The sequence below is a fragment of the Ornithorhynchus anatinus genome, chromosome 13 (genome assembly GCF_004115215.2).
Source record: "Ornithorhynchus anatinus isolate Pmale09 chromosome 13, mOrnAna1.pri.v4, whole genome shotgun sequence".
In the NCBI taxonomy this organism is placed as follows: Eukaryota; Metazoa; Chordata; class Mammalia; order Monotremata; family Ornithorhynchidae; genus Ornithorhynchus; species Ornithorhynchus anatinus.
The window spans coordinates 17,454,677-17,477,396 of NC_041740.1; the positions used below are offsets into that span (position 1 = coordinate 17,454,677).

Genomic DNA, 22,720 nt, shown 5'->3' on the forward strand with positions numbered 1-22,720 from the left:
TCTTGCTAAAGCAGGATGTTAAATTTCTCGGGTTATCAAAGAAAACATCAACACCTTCCTCTAGCTCTCCCCAGTGAAATCACACCTCTAAGGGGTCTTCCCTGGTTAATTTCTAATATCCTCAGGTTCTATCCCTCCCACCAATTGACATTTCATCATTTCCATGACCCTCTAGCACTTAAATACTCTCAATTCCTCCTACCACTTAATCCAGTATCTCTCAGACCTCAATATTTAGGTATTAATTCCTGTAGTTCCTGATTACCTTGTATCTACACCAGCAGTAGTACAGTGACTGGCACATAGTTAGTGTTTAACAAATAGCATAAAATGAAACAAATTCCAAAAAGGAACTTAATGGCACTGCTGAGCTGAAAGGAAAAGTTCGCCCTTTTCTCCTCAGGAATCAATGGGTGGTAGAATTTGAGATAGCATTTTTCCCCCGCCTCAAGAATCTCCACCCACTGATTATGGCCACCACCATCTGAAGAGTAAATGGGTTCATACAGTGCAAAGCATCAGAGTCCCCTCAGCTGTCCAGATTCCCTCGTTTATCTATATTCTCTTAATAACCTGGTAGTTAGAATGGTCTCAGAAAATTAGAGGGAGGTGAAAGAAATGACCTGAGTTTAGCCTTTAAAAAGATCAGGTGAGAAGAGGATTGATTAATGTGCCCATTTCCTAGATGTTAATAGGCCAGGGGTTGATGCACCTGATTTGATATATGCCCCCCCAATCTTCACACAAAGTCATATGCTCACTTCAAGGAATCCAAGTGATATCAGCGTGGCTCAGTGGAAAGAGCTCGGGCTTGGGAGTCAGAGGTCATGGGTTCAAATCCCGGCTCTGCCACTTGTCAGCTGTGTGGCTGTGGGCAAGTCACTTCACTTCTCTGTGCCTCAGTTACCTCATCTGTAAAATGGGGATTAACTGTGAGCCTCACGTGGGACAACCTGATTACCCTGTATCTACCCCAGCACTTAGAACAGTGCTCTGCACATAGTAAGCGCTTAACAAATACCAACATTATTATTATTATATTTCTGGGTGCCCTTCCTCACACCACTTTTACCACACAGGTACCACAACTCTGTGGTTTCTTACTAAATTCAAAGTATACTGTCATGAATAATGAAACTCAAATCCGGTGGTCAAAACAAATGAACAAAGTATTAGTCTTGAGGTGGGATCTGTGGTTTGGCACTTCAGATTGCCTCATTTTTCACCTACATTACCTCAATGCAAATCGGGGTGGGGAGGGGAGGTGCTCATGTGAGTAGATTTCTGCCAAAAGGAAAATGGATAAAGCAAACTGAAGAGCTCCACTTCAGAGAAACCTTCCTAGAAGCATATATCTTCACACCTGACTGTGAATTACAACTTTTTTTTAACGGGACTTGCAAGGTGCTTACTATGTGCCACACACACTGTCCTAAGTGCTGAGGCAGATTCAAAGCCTTATTGAAGGCCCATCTTCTCGAAGAGGCCTCCCCTAAGCCCTCATTTCCTCTTCTCCCACTCCCTTCTGTGTTGCCCTGATTTGCTCCCTTTATTCGCCCCTCCCTCAGCTCTATAGCACTTATAAACATGACCACAATGTATATATTTCTATTAATGCCTGTCTCCCTTTCTAGACTATAACTTGCTGTAGGTAGGGAATATGTCTACCAACTCGGTTCTATTGTTATACTGAACTCTCCTAAGCTCTCAGTACAGTACTCGGCACACAGTCAGCATTCAATCAATATGACCGATTGATATAGGACAGCAACCCTTCTCCCGATTGCCAGAGATGAGCATATTCAGTCTGCCAACAGCCTGCTTGCTCTGCCAGTGTTTGAGCCTGAGCTGCACTATGTCTTTTAAAACCTTTGTTCTGCCCACCCCCTAGCTTGCATAGTCTTTTGCAACCCGATTACCTTTATGGCTGTCTCCACTGATGGGAATACCATATGCAACTCCCTGGAGTGCTCTGGAAATTACACTCAAAGATTTGAACATTAAGAGTGCCTAGTATTACTCTTTCCTGATCCAATATATTTACTGGAGTTGTTCCTGATCCTTTTGGTGGTGGCATCCTGGCAAATCTCAGAGACACCTTCTCCTTGCTTCCCCGGTGTGCCCTCAGTCTGCCTTTGACTCCAGGCAGGGGCAGCTTCGGCTGGCAGCCATTTAAGAGGGGGTGGACAGTCTCAAAGGTGCAAAACACCCTCTATTCACCCCCCTGCCTCCCCTCATCCCCCAGAAACTACTGCAACCAAGGAAGCTGGTTCAGAAAGAAGAGCATGAGGGGAACATGAGAGATGCTTGGAGCCCTTTGGGGCAGGCTTTGAAATTGTGGGTTTGAAACCCCCGCTGAAAGACTGTGGCCAGAGTCACGGCAAGTCCCTGGCTCCCCAGAGATGGCTTGGCACAAAGTTCGTGGGAGATGGCATCACCTTTCTAAGTGCTTGTTAAGGTTCTGCAAAGTCATTTTGGCCTTTGACTAGACACATTATACACTGTTCAGAGGCCAAGAGATATTGCCCCACATGCCCTGGGATCTTGGGGAGGACATAATAATAGGTATTTGTTAAGGTCTTACTATGTGCCAAGCACTGTGATAAGCACTGGGACACAGACAAGATAATCAGATCCCACATGGGGTTCACAGTCTAGGTAGGAGGGAGAACAGGAGTTGAATCCCCACTCTGCTGATGAGGGAACTAAGGTGCAGAGAAGTTAAGTGACTTGCCCAAGGTCGCAGAGCAGGTAAGTAGCAAAAAAAGGATTCAAACCCAAGTCCTCCTACTCCCAGACTCGTGTGCATTCCACTAAGCAATGCTGCTTCTCAATAATATGAATTATAGGAAGATGGCATTTTTTAAGCTCTTTCTCTGTGCCAAGCACTAAGTCCTGGGTTAGATACAGACTGAGCTCCTTGTGGGCAGGGAACATTTCTATCAATTCTATGGTTCTTTCCCAAGATTGAAGCACACTGTTCAGCACACAGTAAGCACTCAAATAAATACGAATGATTGACACAAAATAATCAGGTCAGACAGCCCCACCCACCCAGGGTTCTTTGTCTAAGAAGGAGAGAGAACTTCTGAACCTCTATTCCTTAGAAGAATACTCACCCCCACCCACAGCCATATACTCTACTATTTCCCCTATCTATAGCCTGTTTTAATGTCTGTCTCCCCCATAGACCATAAGCTACTTGTTTGCAGGGATCGTGTCTGCCAGCTCTTTTGTATTGTATTTTCCCAAGCATTTAGTACAGTGCTCTACAAACAGTATGTGCTTAATACATACCATTGATTGAGGAATATGAGAATTTAGACACTTGCTCTTCCCATTCCCCCTGCTCCCACCCACCTTTATTGTCTTCCCAGGGTCACTGTGCAAGCCAAAATGAGAATGTTTCCAGCCACAGAAGAGAATGTGATTCATGGAAAACTTTGGTTTGAAAGCAGACAGGAGTATCATTAGAGTCCTCTACAGAGGAATAGCTCTCAGAGTGGTGCTATTTCCCATCGGTGGCTTAAGATCTTTGTAATAATTACCCCAAAATAAGAATCATACCACAGGGGATTTTTTTTCAATTATTTTTTTTAAAAAAAAAAGCCCCAATAGGTTTGTTCTTTAAAAACCACAGAACAGTTTGTTCTTCGTGTACTACTTTGCTGAATTTTTATCTGTGTTAGAGAGAGAAAAAATAACATCTATCAATCAGTGATATTTACTGAGTACTTACTACAAGCAGAGCACTGTTACTAAGCACTTGGGAGCGTATATTACAGAGTTGGCAGACACGATCCCTGACCATAACGAGCCCTATATTAGCAAATCAAAAACTATATCATTCTAAAATTAACCTTTGTTTTTAAACGTGTATCATTTTTGCATATTTTTCAGAGCAAGAGTAATATGCCTTTCCACTTGTTTTTACCACAAATCTCACTTGCATATGAAAAAACTTCCCCTGTGCAGTTCCATCACAGGGTTTTGGAGGCAATCGCAACTCTAACTTTGCTCAGAGAGGCATTCCTTCAAGTCCAGATTCCTCTAAGTTTCCCCCAACGAGGAACTGCTTTTTAACAGCTCATTAGGAACATTGAAAACTGTCACCAAAGCTCACTTAGACCAGTATATGGAGTCTTGAAAATCACCCCTACATATCAGCCCCGTTTTCAAATTACAAGGGTAGGTAGCACCAGATTACCTCTGTTACAGTTTTCAGATAGCACGATAAAACGCATGTCTACTTTAGAAGAAGTTGCCCCAAAATATTCCTACCAAACAAAGCAGGCTTCTTTTTCTGGTTCTGATAAGTCTGCCTTTGCATCCAAGTTAAAGTAAAAATCTCTCCCAGCAAGACCAAAGAATTCTGAGTTTTAAATATCATTATGGGAGATTGCTCTTACCTTTCATCTTCTGGGAACCTTTCTTTCCTCGAAGAAACTTCCTCAACTTTGCCGAAATACGGAATCCCCCAGAGCTCACCAGTTGGTCTGTTTTTGCACTAAGTACATTGCTTCGGATTTGGCATGAGGAAGCTTTTAGTCAAAATATGTGGTTTAAAAGCGCAGTACCCTCCCTTGTTAAACCATTTCATGGACAGTCAGGGGTTCTGCTTCTCTGCTTCGAAAGCTGAATCTGAGTAGGAAGGCATTTTTTCTTCTGTCCCAGAAATCAGTATAACTGAAACCAATGCTGAGCTAATGAGAAATGTTTCTTCCATGTGTTCAGTTTGGCAGACATTGTGAGCCATGTCAAGGAAACACGTGATGTTTATAAATACAATATGGCTTATGTTGTCATAACCTCTCAATGACAAAAAGTAAAAGAAAAGGCAGGCAAGAGCCCAGCAGAAAAGATATGAGATTCAGCTCTCTGGAAGGTGCATTTCTGATATATATTTACTGGCCCTTTTTCTAAAGAGTAGGAAGATTTCATGGCTGGAGAGACAGAAAGGCAGGGGTGCCTTCTAAATGTGCTCTGGATAACCAGAATATTAATCTGTATTTGCAGAACTAATCATGTGAATAAAAACAAGGTCCTCTCAATTGCAGGAGGCACATTATTTGACTGTCAGGGTAAAAAAAAAAACCCCACATAAGTGGTGGATAATTTTATTCATCATTCTAAAATGACTTCAGCACTGTTAACTCAAGCACATAATGAAATGCAGGAAGGGCTGTCAGAGAGCTTAGAAGCTCCATTTGAAAGCATTTGAGATGTTCACAGTAATGTTCCTAGCTCTGATTTCCCTGAAAGTTGCTCAGGGTTGGATGGGGCTGTCTTTAGGTGAGGGAGAAAAGGAGGGAGGGAAAGAGAGAGAGAGAGAGAAAGAGGGAAAGAGAGATATATAATTTTATTTTTACATTTTTGCCTCTGAGGCTCATGGCAGAGTTCTGAGGGGGTTGAAGAGACCAGAGCTGGACTAGTTGTATCAGTGCCCAAGTCAGAAAACAAGGCTAAGTTGGCTAAATCAAGACTGGTTAAAGACCTGATGGGGGAAACACGAATGCTTCAAATAGTGGAAATGAATCCACTGCATTAAAGATGAGATCAAAGAAATAGCATACTTATGTGGAGATAAAAGAAGCCAAAGCCTGAGAAGAGATATAACTGGACTGAGATGTGAAGGATAAAAACAACAACAAAAAAAAACCACCAACAAAACTTCAATTATATTAGGCAAAAAAGCAGAAACTAGGAAAATATCACATCGTGCCTCCCTTGATAAGCATGAAAGGAAACCTGATAAATCAGGAGGCTTTTAATTATTTTCAGCTTCTGACTTTAAACACACACACACACACACAAATGGTAAGTGAATAGCTCACTGGTGCAAGTCAATTTACAATGGAAGGTTGGAAAGCCAAAATAAAACGGGTAAGGGCAGATGGCCCTGAGTGCATTTACAGTATCAATGGATGCCTCTATGGAGTTGCTAGCCATTATTTTTGATGGAGTATCCGCACCCCAAACCTCCCACTTTCGACTGTTTATACCAGGATTTCCTGGGAAAGCTTTTGAGTCCAACCAACCCTGTACAAGGTTCATAGCTTGGAAAGGGGCAAATGTGCCTTTTTCCACAGAAGGGAAAAGGGAAGACTTTGCATGGCTTCGTGGACAGAGCACAGGCCTGGGAGTTAGAAGGACCTGGGTTCTAATCCTGGCTCTGCCACTTAACTACTGTCTGATCCTCTATGCCTTGGTTACCTCATCTCTAAAATGGGGATTAAGATATGTCCATCCTGATTATTTTGTCTCTACCCCCAGCACTTAGTGCATTGCTTGGCACACAGTAAGCATGCTTAACAAATACCACAATTATTATTATTATTGGAGAGACACCAGCACACAAGGAGTCTATCTCCATGAGGAGGATGGTGACTGTTAATGCCACAGATTTCCAGTTTTCACTTGACAGCTTTTGAGGGGGCTGGACCCCCAGCCTCATTCACATCAAGTTTCCAACAAGTCTTGAGAAGGAAGGTCAAGATCCAATATTGGGCTTTTTTGACCGCTTGGCTCTTCCACAGCCTTTCTGCCTCTCCCAAGCCCCATCCCTCTTGTACCTGCCCTCCCTGCTATGCCCCCCACCCCCCGACCATTTCTCTGGATGAAGAACCAGCATCTGTGATCAAAGAAATAATCAATTTACCTAGAAGGACCCAGGATACTAGGAAACAATCAAATTGGCTGCAGGAAGAGCCAACTGTGCCAGAAAATTTAATCTCCTAGGAGAGAGTGACAGACCAAAGGTAAGAAGAATCAATAAATGGATTCCAAGACTTTTGATCAGGTTGTTGTTTGTTCCATTCCACCTAACGTGATCATAGACCAGCTTGGAAAGTAGGAAATTTTTGTATAGCATGTGTTTCCTGATACAATTTGGATAAAACATCTATTTGGAAGACTATGGGGAACCAGTTACCATAATACAGTTGTAAAATTGCTCACTGTGAACTGTTCATAACTTCTGCTATGGCATCTAGGAGGGTGATTCCCAAATCTACCTCTTTAGCCTTAACCTGACCTAACTCATCATCTCTAGTTAGGTCTAACTCTGACCTAACTCATCATCTCCTCTCAAACATCTCCACTTGGATGCTCTGCCTCCTCAAATTCAATAGATCTAAAACTGAACTACTCATCTTTTCCTCTAAACCTATGCCTCCTAACTTGTCCATTTTGGTTGATAACACTACCATCCATCCTGTCCCAGCAGCCTACAATCTCAGTGTCATCCTCAACTCTTTTCAACTCTCATATTCAACGTGTTGCCAAATCCTGCCACTTCTTCCACAATATCTCCTGGCTAGACTACTGTATTGGCCTCCTTGCTGGTCTCCCTGCCTCCAGCCTCTCCCCAGCTGCTGCCTAAATCAGAGAAACAAGTGAAGTACAATAGGTTAAAATTATATAAGCTTGACACTTGCTTTGAAACAAGCCTTAAAAAGCCTTTTTGTCTTCCACAATTTTCTTGACTGTCCCCCACCAGGGTCACCAAAGTTAAGTTTCAAATTATTTTCCAGCTATCTTCCACCAACAATTTATTTCACACTGAAATAACTGTTGAAAGAACACAATTTCTGGACAATGTCAGTGTTTCAAGAATATAACTACCTTAGTGTAGGAGAAATTGCTGTACACTCTATTCTCCTCCTATGAAGGGATATCATTGATGAACCCCACAAGAGTATGCACTGAAATATCTGTGCTTTAACCATTGCCTGATGCATGCATGCAACTATTTCTTCCGACAGAGCATTACCTTATATCCAGTTAGGGGTCATTTTTAGGAATGTTCTGTAATACACTAAACAGTATTCTATCCAAAACACGCAGTAAAAACATCCATTAAGGAGGAACTGAGAGCATAGTCTAAACTGACTGCCCATATAATTGCAAAGAGGAATCAAAGAGGAATCATCAGGTGTGTCCCTTAGAGAAGCATGGTCTATTGGTTACGAGGGCCTAGGAGCCTGAAGGACCTGGGTTCTAACCCTGGCTTTGCCACTTGTCTGCTGTGTGACCTTGGGCAAGTCACTTCGCTTCTCTGTGCCTCGGTTTACCTCATCTGTAAAATTGGGATTAAGACTATGTGCCCCATGTGTGACAGACTGTATACAACCTGACTAACTTGTATCTACCCCAGTGCTTAGTACAGTGCTTGGTACATAATAAAGTCTTATCAACTACTGTTAAAAGAGAGAGAAACTCCCATAAACAGAGGAGAGAAGAGGCTCCGATTGAATCCTTTCCTTGGGTAAGACCAAATTGGGAAGGTTTATCTTTTGGAACGGTTCTAAAAGACAACCTTATTGATGACCTGGTTGAAGGAATCAAAGGCTGGCTCATCCAGTTCCACAGTGATACTAAATTAGGTGGGTTTTCTGACTCCTCTGGAAGACAGAAATATAACTGCAAATGACTGACACAAATGCCAAAAATGGTGTAGTAGCTTGGGGCAGAAAATTTAACAGGGACAATCACATGTAGGGATGAAGACCAAACCCCACCCCAACTGGGGAAAGTGGGCTAAACACAAGAATCAATCAATGGGTGGCATTTATCAATACTTACTGAGTGTGCAAAACACCATATTAAGTGCTTGGGAGAGCACAAGGGAAGCCAAACACATGTTTCTAGACCTCAATGTTCCTGGACCTCAAAGCCTGGACTGGGCAAAAGGAGGAAGTCCCTAGAACCTTTTAGTGCCCATCAACACCCCTGGGTTTGCCCTGTCCTGACAGACCCAGGCTGGTTTCATCTGTTCCCGAAATGGTGCCACTCTAAATTCCACTACCTGGGAAGAGGAGGGAAGCAGCATGGTGAAGTACATAGAGCGCAGATCTGGGAGTCAGAAGGTCATGGGTTTTAATCCCGGCTCTGCCATCTGTCTGCTGTGTGACCTTGGGCAAATCACTTCACAGTGACTCAGTTACCTCATCTGTGAAATGGAGATGCAGACTGTGAGCCCCATTTGGCCAGGGACCGGGTCCAACTTGATTTGCTTGTATCCACTTAGAATACTGTCTGGCACATAGTAAGTGCTTGAGAAATGCCACAACCATTATTAACACCACACTCCCAGCTTCCTGGGCTTTCCTGGGGCTTGGCATTGTCAGCCACTTAAGAGGAGGTTGTGCACATGCTGGCAACCAAATAGACGATGGACATCAGGGGCTAGGGGTGGGGCCGGGGCTTGCTGCTGCCATAGCAGCGGCCTTGACTATGGGACTGAGTCAACTGCAATTGGCAAAACCACGAACAAAAATAATCTGCAAATGTCAAGGGACGATTGTAATCCTTTATCCATACCCTGCACTGGCCTGGCCCTCATTAAAAAACTGGGTCTACCTCTGGTCACCATACTCTAAGAATGCAGAGTAACTGGAGTGGGTTCAGAGAAGACAAACACAAATGATTAAAGGGTTTGGAAAATAGGTCCTGTGAGGAAAGGTTAAGGGAAGAGTAAGCTAATGGGTGGCTTAATAACTATCTTTGAGAAAATACGGAGGGATTTTATGGGGAGAAAACAGAGGCTCAAGTCTCCTGAGGACTGGAGAAGAGGAAGTAGGCCTAATAACACTGGAGCAATTTCTGTTGAACGTTAAGAAAATTTCCTTGACTTGCAAAGTGATAAAGCAGAAGGGTCTGGAGAATCCATCCCATAGGCTCAACAACATAGAAGCAGTGTAGCCTAGTGGAAAGAGCACCTCAGTTCTTAGTACAGTGTCTGGCACATAGTAAGCCCTTAACAAAGGCTACTAAAAAAACAAAAACAAACCCATCCCTGAATACTACCACACCAAACCCTGAAGACTCACAACCTCTTGGAGCACTTACGCATTAAAGTGCAGTAGGAGGTGCTAATGGAGTACATGACATTAGTAGAGAAGGGCAGATAAGGACACAGACTCTAACCTTAGATGAATCAATGAAATTTATTGAGCACATGCTGCATGCAGAGCACTGTATTAAGAGCTTGGGAAAGTACAGCAGAGTTGGTAGATCTGTTCCCCTGCCCACAGTAAGCTTACGGTCCAAAGATGTCTTGATTCCTATCAGTTCTATGGAATTTTGTTTTTATTATCTGTTTTCCTCACACATCTATTATCTTTTTTTATTTTTGGTGGTATTTATTAAGCACTTACTATGTGCTAGGTACTCTACTAAGCACTGGGGTACATATAACTAAAATCATCAGATTGGACCCAGTCCATGTCCCACATGGGGCTCACAGTATTAATCCCCATTTAACAGATAAGGTAACTGAGGCACAGAGAACTTAAGTGACTTGTCCAAGGTCACACAGCAGACAAGCAGCAGAGTCAGGATTGGAACCCAGGTCTTCTGACTCTCAGGCTCCGGCTCTTTCTCCTAGGCTACACCGCAATTGTGGGGGACATGAGAATAGGAGATTAGAAATGAATTAGGGAAGGCCTCTTAGAGAAGACAGGATTCCAAAAGGACTTTGAATATGGGAAGAACTGTGATTTGTTGGAGTTCCAGGCCGAAGAGAGGACATGAGCAAGAGGTTGGCAGTGAGAGAGATGAGAACAAGGCACAGTGAATAGGCTGGTACTAGAGGAGCGAATAGTGTGGGCTGAGTTGTAATGGGAGAGAAGCAAAGATAAGTTGCATGAGGGGAGCTTTGATTGAGGGCCTTAAAGCCGATAATCAGTCTGAAGAAAGGATCAGACAGATGTGCCCAGCGTCAGACTTGGCCGAGTTCTATAACATGAGTTTGCCTTAAAGAGGAGTTCTGCAAGAACTCAAGCCCTGCATCATAAGAGAGCTGGGAGTGGGTATACAGAAAATGTAGTGACACATGAAGACAACAGAGGAAAAAGAAAATCTAAGGAGAGACTATTTTCCTTGTTCTCAAACTGCCATCTTAGCACTGCCTCCTCAACATTTCATACTATAAATTTAAACGCCAATGGAAATTTTACAGCTACATGAGCAAAGTTGGCTATAAACAAGGGCCTGGTAACACAAAAATGTGCATTTGATTAGGGAAAGGATCCAACAGTATGATCGTCTCCAACTGGAGTCATTTCAATTGGTGACAATATCCTATAATAAATGTGTTGAGGCTGCTAAGTATCCATACATTATATCTGACTGAATAAATAGGAAAGATAATATAGTGTTATTAGGTCAAACAGATCCAAACCAGTTATCACCCTCCAAAATTCAAGGCAGAGGCTGTTCTTCGCATTCCCATTCCCTAGACTAGACACATTAGATATCTCCAAGAATCCTGGAGCTGAGTCATGTACATTTCTCCCGGCAAGGGCTGGCCACACACTGCACGTGCTCTGAAATTTGTCCAAAGCCCCAGAAATGGACACTCTCCACGTCACTGGGCTTCTCGGGCAAATCTATTGTTCGTGGAAAAATAGCTTCAGGTCTAGAACACATATTCTTCCATTTTTCACTTAAAAATAATAATTATGGTATTTGTTAAGCACTTACTATGTGCCAAGCACTGTTCTAAGCACTGGGGTAGATATAAGGTAAGCAGGTGTCCCACATGGGGCTCACAGTCTTAAACCCCATTTTACAAATGAAGCAACTGAGGGACAGAGAAGTTAAATGACTTGCCCAAAGTCACACAGCAGACAAGTGGCAGAGCTGGGATTAGAACCCACGACCTCTGACTCCCAAGCCTGGGCTTTTTCCACTAAGCCACACTGCTTCTCTATAACTTCAAGGCCAAGATATTAACTGAAGTGCTTAAGGGATGTCATGGAGGCTATGGAAACCTTCTTGGGTCACTATTTTTACTACCATTAGTGATCTCTGCAGGTTGAAATTTAATAGAGAGTTTTACTAGGGTTATCAGAGGGGAAATGTTAGGGATGTTTGATGGCACATTTGTATGGATTGTGATGAGGACATTCGGTTCAGTGTTCCTCCAGGCATCCCTTGGTACCACCACTAGAGATGGGACTTTGGGCTGGGTTGAGACACAAGTTTGACTCAGGATGGCAGTGCTCATGTCATTTTTTTTTCCTTTAAACAGTATTCATTAAACACTTATTATGTGCCAGGCACTGTACTGACCGCTGGGGTAGATACAAGTTTAATCAGGTCACAGAGGTTAGTCGATGTCCCACATGGTGCTCACGGTCTTAATCTACATGATACAGATGAAGCAACTGATCCGCAGAGAAGCTGAGTCACTTAGCCTTGGTCACACAACAGACAGTGGAGCCAGGATTAAAACCCACGTCCACCGACTCCCAGTACCATGCTTTTTCCACTATGCCACACTGCTTCTCATTTGTTCTTACGGGCCTGTCGCTGGGAGTTCTTATCCAGCCAGCACGTGGAGCATTTTGGGTGTTGTTCAAGCAGGCACAAAATCTGAGTAACTAAATGACTCATGAGAGCAGGTACAGGCATATCACTCCATTGGGAACAAAGCCCAGAGACAATCAGACTGTTACCTCCCACCTCATAGTGAGGAAAGGGTTAAACCAGAGTTTCATTCTCAACCCTCTGAGTCTCTTTTCTCTAACCAATGGGTGAGGAATAGATTCTCCAAATACCGTGCATGCACACATGCGCGCATACACACACACACACACACACACAAACACCATGCACATATTCATTCATTCAATCGTATTTATTGAGGCTTACTGTGCATAGAGCACCCAAGGCTCAAACTGGGTCATCTGAGTGAGGGGGTTGTGAGAGGAGGGAGAAGGGGTGGAGGTGCTAAAGCCTGGACAGAATAAGGGTTGTTACCTGCTCAGGTGAAAAGCTCCAATCCCCTAGACTGGGTGAAAGGAGGAAAATCCCCAGAGGGAGCCCCGTAGCACCTACAAAAACCCCTGGGGTCATTCTGTGCTGCCAGACCCAGCGTGGTTCCACTCTCGGTTTCATCTGCCCCGAAATGGTGTCAATGGTGCCACTCCAAGCTCCACTTCCACTACTTGGGTAGAGGAGGGAATTCCACTCTTCAGCCTCAGTGGGGAGAAATCTAAGCCTCTTGAATGAGCAGGGCATCCTCCAGTAATTACAATAATCGTGGAACTTTTTCAGCATTTACTATGTGCCGAGCACCGTACTAAGCACTGGAGGAGACATGATTATTTTGGTAAAGTCTTACTCCCCTACAGAGCAGGTTGAGATAGAATTGTAACTTTGGCAGAACCTCTAGCCATAAAGGAGGACAGAACAGCAGAACAACAAAATGGTAAAAATCACCCAGAGTAGCCAGGCCTGCATCAACTCAGTCCATCTGGTGAGCACTTGATTCCCTAAGTGTTTACTGCCAATTCCTATGGAGGCTTCACATCTGCTTAGTACTTAAAACAGGTGTCCTCACTGGCAGTTAACACTATTTTCTGAAACAATTCTGCCTGCTGCTTCCGACCAACGGCTCGAGATCACCAACTCCAGACTCCACTTCCATGGGGCCAAGGAGCCAAGCAGCAAGGGGGTCCTGTGTGAGATGAGAGCCTTCCAGAAATGTCACGGACCAAGAAATAATAAACTCATAAATGGCAAGGGATACCATAATATTTATGGGGCTTTCGGACATTCGCATGACACAATCTGCCTTCACATGGTGTTGATTTACATTTACTGTGCGCCCGACTTCACAAGAAAAGGAATCGTTCCCAGATTTCCTGAGAGAACTGTTCAGCACTAGACTGACTCTGAGATCACTTCTGCCTGGAAAATAGGCAGAGGAGGACTTTGGTCCTGTAAAATGTAGGTGCTCTTCCCTTCATCAGTCAAAACCTAACATTCTTACTGGCCCAGTTTCCTTCAGCCACCTCAGCTGCCTGCTTCTCTCTGGATCTGCTGGATCCTCTCGCTTCTGACCAGAAGCTAAAACTCGCTGGTAGCAGGAGCTACGTTCCTCCCCAGAGAGGACTGCATTTCTGGGATAGAACAGGGGTGATATACACAACTCTACTGGGCTTTAAGATCCACCGGAAGGGAGAAGAGGAGAGAGGAGGAGAGTGGAAAGGGGACTCAACTACTGATCTGCCCTTGTGCTGGCCCTGCCTCTTGCAACCCCAAGTATGGTCTTTCCTCTTTCACTGGAGGGTGAGGCCAATGGAGAAGAAAGCAGTTGATGGCTTGCTGGGCCAGTGAAATGGATATACACTTGCTGGATTCAGGGAATTAGTGAACTGGATATCTGAAGGTTCCCTCAAAGGCATTAATGTTGCCTGTTTCCTTTACCCTCCCGCCCATGGCTGCAACACTGCCCTACCTCTCAGTTCCAATGGGAAAATCCACAGAGAATCCCAGGATGGTTCATCCCACTCTCCTTCCACTTTGGATGGTGTAACCATCTCCTCCTCCACCAGTTTTGGGTTTGCTCACTTCCCAGTGCCTTTCAAGCAGCTGCCCTCAAATGACCACTCGGGCTCTTCTGGGACTGGACCATTCCTGGCTTGGTTTCTCTCAGTAGGCCTCAAAAGGACCTTTACTCCAAGCCTCAGGGGCCCAGGGCATTTAGAACCAGTGGGTGAGAGGAAAAAGTGAAGCTGACTGGACCCCAAAGTCAGGGAAACCAGGTAGGTTTGGCTTCCACGTTAAATCCCATGCTCTCTGAGGGCTCCCAGAATCCCCCACTCCTCACACACACAGACAATTGTGGGCACCCACCACTAGCCTCTTTACTGCCAGCACAGCAACTCTCTAAGGGAAGTGATCAGCCGCTGAAAAAGGTCTGGGTGTTCCCAAATCGACCCTGCTCACAGTTTGGAGCTGCCTCTGCTATTGGGTTCACAGAGTTCTGCAGCTCCCGTCATCAAACCTCTCCCCTTCCCCTGGGGCACCCCGACTCCCCAGTCTGTGAAACACCAGCCAGGTTCTATGAAATTTAAATGAACATTCTATAATGAGAAGTGCAAATCTACTTTAACAGCTCTTTGAGCCTTAATTATCTAAAGTGCTACTGGTAATTCTGCCCTTTGTAAGCTCCATTTCTATAAAAGATGAGCCTCTTTCAATTGAAAGCCTGAAACACACACACACACACACACACACAGGAAAACCTTTGACTCCCATTTTGATTTAGGTGAAAAAAACACCTGATAAATATTAGGTTCTTTTCTGTTGCAAAGTAGAGCAGAAGCAACTGTCAAAATCCCATCATTCTTACAGAAAAGATGTAGAAACAATTTGAAACAACAAAGGGAGACAGCACAGTGAACTGAGCCAGGGCACACCAAATAACCATAAGCTACGTTTTGGTTTTTTCAGGTGGTCTAAACATTTCCCATCAGTTTGAGTCCCTTCAGAGGTTGCTACAAACCCTGAAGTCATAGCAGTTGTAAACGCAATACTTTCACCTCGCCAACGCTAAGACTCCCTCTTTCTCCTCAGATTCCCCACCTTTTCCTTTCCTCGTTTCTCCTATAAACACCTCGAGTTTCAGACGCCGCAGAGCTTATTTCAAGTGCATTTTCACAACTCTCCAGTTAATAGAAGACTTTCCCCAGACACAATTTTACTGCCCAGGATTAGAGGCAATGTTTTCATCAGAGATGCAGTAGCTCATGAAATTCTCAAAGTAGAAAGTGGGAGAAGTCTGAGTCCCCGAGGCAGAGACATGAGTTCGCCATGGCATTCACATCACAGTTTTTCAGTAAGAAAAAACCCAAGAACCATCCAACTGCCAATTTCATAAAGTTAGTGTTGAACAAGGCCTACCTGAACACTCAAGAGAGGTCAGGGCCTCTTTGCACATGAGGACTGACTGAAAGTTTTGTTTAGAGATAAATGAAAATGGTTTACTACATTTTTTCCTGCTTTTGCTACCACAAGATCAGGCAACTGTCGTTCAACTGCTGTAGCAAGATGGAACACAGCTATGAATTGTTCAATTAGTGAAGGATGTCTTAAGGTCTGTGCAGGTGTGTGGAAAGGTGAATGGTTACTTAGAGAAAAATAGGCACCTTTCCCGAGGAACAGAACAAAAAATAAACCTTAGAGCCTTACCCTCACGTCTCCATTTACAGTTTTGGTTGTGTGATTGAAAGCGTGGGCAGGATCCTTGTTGTAAACTTTGAGGAAGGACCGGTCCTGGATGTTCCTAGAATCAGAAACAGAAGGAAGGGACTTTTAGCCATTAGCCCATGGCACTTCAGGCAATCAATCATATTTATTGAGTCTTTTCTGTGTGGAAATGACTGTACTAAGTGCTTGGTAGAGTATACTATAACAGAGTTGGCAGACACTTTCTCTGCCCACTAGGAGCGAACAGTCGGGAGGGGAAACTCATGTTCTGCACTTATGTACAGATCCATAATTTGCGTATTTATACTGATGTCTGCCTCCCCCTCTTAGAATGTAAGCTCCAGCAGGGAATGAGTCTGTCGGCTTGGTTGTACTATACTCTCCCAAGCACCTAGTACAGTGCTCTGCACAGAGTAAGCACTCAGTGAACACATTTGTTTGAATATCAATCATATAAAATTATGCAGCAAGCAAACAGTACATTTGCTATTACTGACCAGACCCAAAAGCTACCAAGCAGTAAAATACAAAAATATAAACGAGCACACTCAAGTCAAAAGTGGTTCTGTTTCTTAAGGGAAGGTATTGCTTTTTTAGTAAGGCTCCTGGTACACCTATATCAGGAGGCCCCAACTTTTTCAAGATACAGCAGAATGCTAACATTTTCCCAAACAATAAAGCTCTCCCAAAAAGTGGTTCTAAGGAACTTAGTATGGCTATTGATGTTGATTTCCTTTGCCCAAACACCAGGCTTTTGACTAACCCAATGAAGATACACAAAAAGAAGAACACAACACATTTTTCAATGAGAGCTGACATTCCCTCAAACTGAGCATTTCAGGTCACTAACGCTTAGGAATGAATGAAAATGATTTCCTATTTTTAAATGTTTAAAGGGCTTTCCCTTATCAGATTTTGGAATGCTTTCCTGCATAAAGGCAATGTTCCCAGGAAGATCGGCGCTTGGGCTGTGTTTTTCTCATTTTCATTTCTCTGTGTAAACACTGAAGCACAGACCCAACAGTGCTAGCTTGTGGCTCCAAGCCTACCTTAAAATTCCCTTAAGGGTCACAGGTCAGTCCCGAGTCCAGTGGATTTCTGGTTTGGCATCAATCACACCTCACAGGCTCCAGCTACACTAACCGGAGGCTTTTCCTAAGCTGTGAATCCTTTCAATTTCCCATTGGGGATCTCGGGAGAACTTGGGCAGGAGGCGGAATTCCATTCCTCCAGGTGCAGGGGAGCGACTGGAGGGGGTGAGTCGAGCAGACTAGTCTCAGTCACCAGGATTGCTGGGGCTGTGTTTGTCTTTTGAAGGGAGGGAAGGATTCTTGGATTGGTGGTGTTTCTACCCTTTAAGTCTGCAATTACTTTGAAGCAGGAACGAGCCCAAGCTTGCTCGGCGCCTGCCTATTCCAAATGCCCCATTATAATCTGTGCATAGCGTAACAGATAGCTCAGCCCAAACTGCTAGAAACACGCCGGGTGAATGTGCCATTTGGACTTAGGGTGAGCTTAAAGGCAAACGACTGTAAGGAGGAAATGCACCTTTGGGGTGGAAAATTCCATTTTGTTCTCCAGGACAAACAAGACCCTAGCTTGATGGGAAACTTTAGAAGATCCAGGGTGGAGATGTGATTGGCTTAATGAAAACGAGGGCCTGAGTAACAACTTTTAACTTCAACTCGTCTGGTTGTGGAGGGTCCATTTACCTTTCAATCCTCTTCACAAAGTTAAGGGGTGTATCTCCATGCTGATATCAATCATATTTATTGAGGGTTTACTGTGTGCAGAGCACTGCACTAAGCGCTTGGGAAAGTACAATAGAACAATGCAACAAACACACTCCCTGTTCACATAGAGTCTAGAGTCTAAAGATATCTAAGGAAAAGATGGGAAACCCCCTCACCTCTATCCAATTCAAGAAAGAATAACCAGATTCTTAGGGGAGAAGAAACATTTTTTCAACCACAAAATTAAACTACTTAAATGTTGTGATTTTCCTTGACTAAAAGTGGTATTCTTGTTTAAAACAGAAACTAATTTCTGATGGCAAGATACGATTCTGCTAATTTTGCTTTTAAAGGATTTTCAGCCAAGGTGATTTCTGCATAGGAACAGCAATTTAAAACCCAGATAAGATCTGGAGTAAGACTATTCATGAGTTGCTGTTCTTCCTCTAGAAAAACTAAAGTGTCACTGCCCTTAGAGCATGTTACGATTGGGTTGTAGACATTTAAGGAGCAGGAAACAAAAGTGTTTATCTAGTTGTGAGCTCATTGTGGGCAGGGAACATGTTCTACCAACTCGGTTAAATTGTGTTCTTCTAATTGCTTTAGTACAGTGCTCTGCACCCAGTAAGCACCTAATAAATGCAGTGGATTGATTCTTATCAGATCCATCATCAACCTTACCTTTCTTTCCTTTGTTTGTCCTGAATTGTTGACTGAATTTCTGAGATCAAGACTACTCTGATCATTCAATCTGGGGACAATACCAACCCTTGTATCTCCTTCCTTTTCCTTCTCTTCCTGGTACTTGCTGTTGCTCACAGAGTATGCACAGAGAGAGTCAGGAGTGGAAGAAGGAAAATGAGGTCAGTTTGGCTACTTAAGAGCTCCAGTAAAAGATTTAATCAGAAAAGAGATAGAAACTCTTGGCTCAACCTAGGTTTCTCTGACCTATTAATATGGATGCTCAAGACCTGGTAGCATTTGGTTTACTGATTATGAATCATTATTAATTGCTACGGTAACTGCCAAAAGCCCAGAATGAAATAATTGTCCTAACTGGCTCCTATAAATGCACAAAACATCATTATGCTTCTGTGTATACATTCTTTGAATGGGACATAATTAGTTTATGCTCAAGTCAATGCTTTATCATTTTAAAGGGTTTTATTTGAGGGAAAGTTAGATTAAATATAGATAGGAGTCAGGAAACCCCTGTTTCTGTGGTGGAGTTCAATTTAACTGGGGTTTGTATAATTGGGGGCTTGACAGTGGATGTAATTTCTAGCCCTTGGGGTGGAAGGGAGCCTTGGGAACTCCAGAACTCTGCCCTGAATCAATTCACGCTAGAAGTCCAGTGCAGAGAGATGAGAGGGGCTGATGCCTCAGCTCCTCGTTGATGGAGCCCTTCTGTCTAAACCCAGAGCAGGGATTCAAAAATGGGGAACTCCAAACTTCTCTGTCCACTCTCTGAAACTCCTGGGCTTGCTGGGACCGCCACCCTTTCGCCAACCCAATGGGCCTCCAGGACAAGGAGGAGTTTGACCCTATTGCAGGGACACTCCCAACCCACACATCTTGGCAAGTGACTTCAAATCCTTAAGGAATCAAGCAGGAAGTTCAGGTGGTTTTGCAATCTTGACACAAGAAAGCCTGGAGGCTTGGAAAATGCAAGACCTAACAGTCTGAGCAAGGCAGCTTTTTCAAAGCAGAGGGCTGACTGGGGGTGAGTCAGCACTGCTGCTGCATTACATGGAAGTGTAGATGGATATTCCAATGGTCAGTACAATTGTTGGTCTACTCTGGGGCATAGATGGTGACCCTAAAGGCCAAAACCACTCTTGGTCTACACTGGAGCATATATGGTGCTCCCAATGTTCACTATTACTCTACTTCTTGCCTGTAATCTCCTCCTCTAAACCACAAGCTCCTGGTGTTCAGGGAACACATCAACCAATTCTGCTGTATTATATTCTCCCAAGTCCTCAGTACGGAGCTTTGCACACAGTAAGCACTCAAGAAATACCATTAATTGGTCTAGACTGGAGTCTAGATAGAGCTTCCAATGGTCAACAGTGCTCTTGCTCTGCCCCAGAGAGTAAATGGTTCTACCATTTTGCCTCCTGGTTGGAAGGCCAAGAGAGTATCCCTCGGTAGAATCACTGCAGACCCTAGACCTAGAAGAATTAAAAGCAAAACACCTAAAGGTCCAGGTTTCCTGGGAAAAAAAAAGAAATCCTAAAAAAGTGAACTGGGACTCTCCACCACATCCTCCATGACTTTTAGTTGGGATGGCTTAAATTGCCGGAGTTGAGGCTACCTGACTCGAGTTGTTCCGATGTATACAGTTCGCTGTCAGGATGGACGTTCAGGGTCAAAGTGGCCAAAGAGTTGGCTCAGCGCAACCCCCAGAGGAATAGCTAGCTAACGACCAAAAAGCCCCTTGTCCACATGCACTCTGATAAGGGCGATCCAATTTGCCCATGGCAACAACGGTGATCACAAGAATTCCGACAGCACCACCTACCTCACATCACTGAGCTCATAATAAATGTTTCTGCTTTCATCCTTGATGTAGATGGCTACGCTCGGAGACTCCAGGATTTTCATCGTGAGCTGCTGAGGGAAGGCACTGACGAAGAGAGCACGGATCGTGTCTGCGCTTGTAATTGCATTCGGCATCCGGAGCTGCTTGGTTTCATCTCCATACTGCAGATACAAAACACCTGGGGGCAAGCAAAGGGTGGTTAGGAGATGAACATCAAGAGAGACTGTCTAGCAGGGCCACAGGAAATGACTGCTAGAACTCCAATTCCACTTCTGTAGGAGCCAAGTCAAGGGAATGTGTCTACCAACACTGGTGCATTGGACTCTCCCAGGCACTTAGTACAGTACTCTGCTCACAGTCAGCACTCATTACATCCCATTGATGATGATCTAAACAATCCTTTTTACATTTAAGTTCCTGTTCTCCCTCTTATTAAGACTGCGATCCCCATATGGAACTGGGACTATGTCTGACCTGATTATCTTGTACCTACCCTAGAAGTTAGAACAGTGCTTAACATGAAGATCTTAGCAAATACATCTTAGCTCTGGGACAAGATGGAAATTTTTCCTATTTCTCTCTCAAATCCTCTTTGAACACTGGAAGAGAATCCCTGCAACAACATCCATATCTCTCTCTCTCTCTGTGTCTCGTGCTCTCTCTCACGCACACACACACACACACACAGAAAAAAGAAATCAAATTACTCTCTACTTGCACTTTGCCCACCCATATGGTTCTCCAAGTTTGGGAAGAAGTGCTCCAAGCCCGCATGTCCTCCTGCTGCTGTGGAGGCACCACACCCAGGACGAGGACCATCGATGGATTTCCTCCCATAAACAACCAAAGGTCCAAGGGTGCCCAAAAGGGGCTGGAGAAGAGCAACAACTTGGCTGCCTGCTATCCTCCCTGCCAGGAACTGGCTTGGCTGGACTGAGACTGAGGCCCTAGGAATAGAGTTCTCACCAATTCCCCATTCAAAAGATGCTACATGGCAGGCCCACTGGAAAATAGGGGAAGCAGAACTCATTTCAGCAAGCACAAAGACAGGAGAGAATACACGGCCCCTTCCCCTCAGAGGGCTCACAAATCGACCATTAGTTAGAACTTGAGGAGTTGTTTGCAAACACCAATGGTAACTGGAGATGTGTTAATGGCTTTCAATTTATTTCTTTCTAATGGTAATAAAAAGTAACTGAGACACTGCAAAAAAAAAAGTGGTACCTTGCACTGTGATTATCTTGTATCTTCTCCAGTGCTTAGCAGAGTGCCTGGCACATAGTAAGCACTTAACAGATACCATAAAAAAAACTTATTGAGTACTTTACTGAGTAGCCCTGTCCTAAGCACTTGGGAGAGGACAACACAGAGTTGGTAGCTGTGATCCCTGCCCTCGAGGATCTAAGGCTCTTCCCAACCCCAGCACCATCCTCAAAAATCATTTAACGAGCTGTTACTAGGTTCCTGGCCCTGTTTTGATTCCATTTGCAAAAAGTGATCTCCACATGCAAGACAAGCTACCCTCTCCCTACTTAATCACCTTGCCCCCTCCTATGTTACCTTGCTGATTTCCTGCAGGCAAGCCAGCCTGCATACGTCATTCCTCTAATGCCAACCTACTCACCATTCCACGATCCTGTCTATCTCACCACCAACCTCTTGCTCATGTCCTTCCTCTGGCCTGGAACACCCTCCCTCTACAAATCCGACAGATTATTCTCCCCGTCTTCAAAGCCTTACTGAAGGCACATCTCCTCCAAGAAGTCTTCTCTGTTTAAGACCTCGTTTTCTCTTCTCCCACTCCCTATTGTGTAGCCCTGATTTGCTCCCTTTCTTCACCCCTCCCTCAGCTCCACAGCACTCATGTACATATCCATAATTTCCTTATTTATATTAATATCTGTCTCCCCCTCTACAGTGTAAGCTTGTTGTGGGCAGGGAACATGTCCACCAACTCTACTGAACCTAGTTCAGTGTTCTGCACACAGTAAGCACTCAATAAATACAATTAATTAAATTGGCAGGCCCCTCACAAAGGTGAAAAGCTTTGCCGGAAAACCTGGAGAACAGCAGGCAAAGCCAACTGATGCCAGCACATGCCAGTGTCTCTCTCTGTTAGGCTCTGCTCAATTTACTGCTGCTGCTTCTAGAAGAACAGTCTTGTCAGATGCATAAACACTATGCTTAGGGTAATCAGTGAGGAAATAGTCCACAGTCAAGGCCATTTTCTGGAGGGCAAGTACATTCAATGTTTGCAATCAAGGAGATAGAGCAGAGGAGTATCCTGATTTCTACAAGGTTCTCACAAACACAAATGCAGCCACACACATATCAAGATACAATTCTGCCACGCTCCAATGCACACAAACACACAGCAAATAGTTATCCTCCATTTTCTAAGATGCTGCTTCAGATGGTGAGATCCTGTCCAAGCAGACAA

General features: G+C 44.1%; 1 protein-coding gene across 17 annotated transcripts in view; it reads right to left on the reverse strand.

Moving 5' to 3' along the window:
• Positions 1-22,720, reverse strand: part of KIAA1217 (KIAA1217 ortholog) — a 280,750-nt gene that overhangs the window by 69,819 nt on the left and 188,211 nt on the right. For 16 of the 17 annotated variants that reach the window (XM_029077819.2, XM_039913917.1, XM_029077820.2 and 13 more), the window contains 2 exons: positions 20,260-20,458; positions 15,985-16,078 (listed from right to left, as the gene is read on the reverse strand). In XM_029077819.2, the coding sequence (XP_028933652.2) occupies positions 15,985-16,078; positions 20,260-20,458 (293 nt within the window). Of the gene's footprint in view, positions 1-4,409; positions 4,682-15,984; positions 16,079-20,259; positions 20,459-22,720 lie in introns of those variants that run through there. The other variant, XM_029077817.2, reaches the window with a different exon arrangement.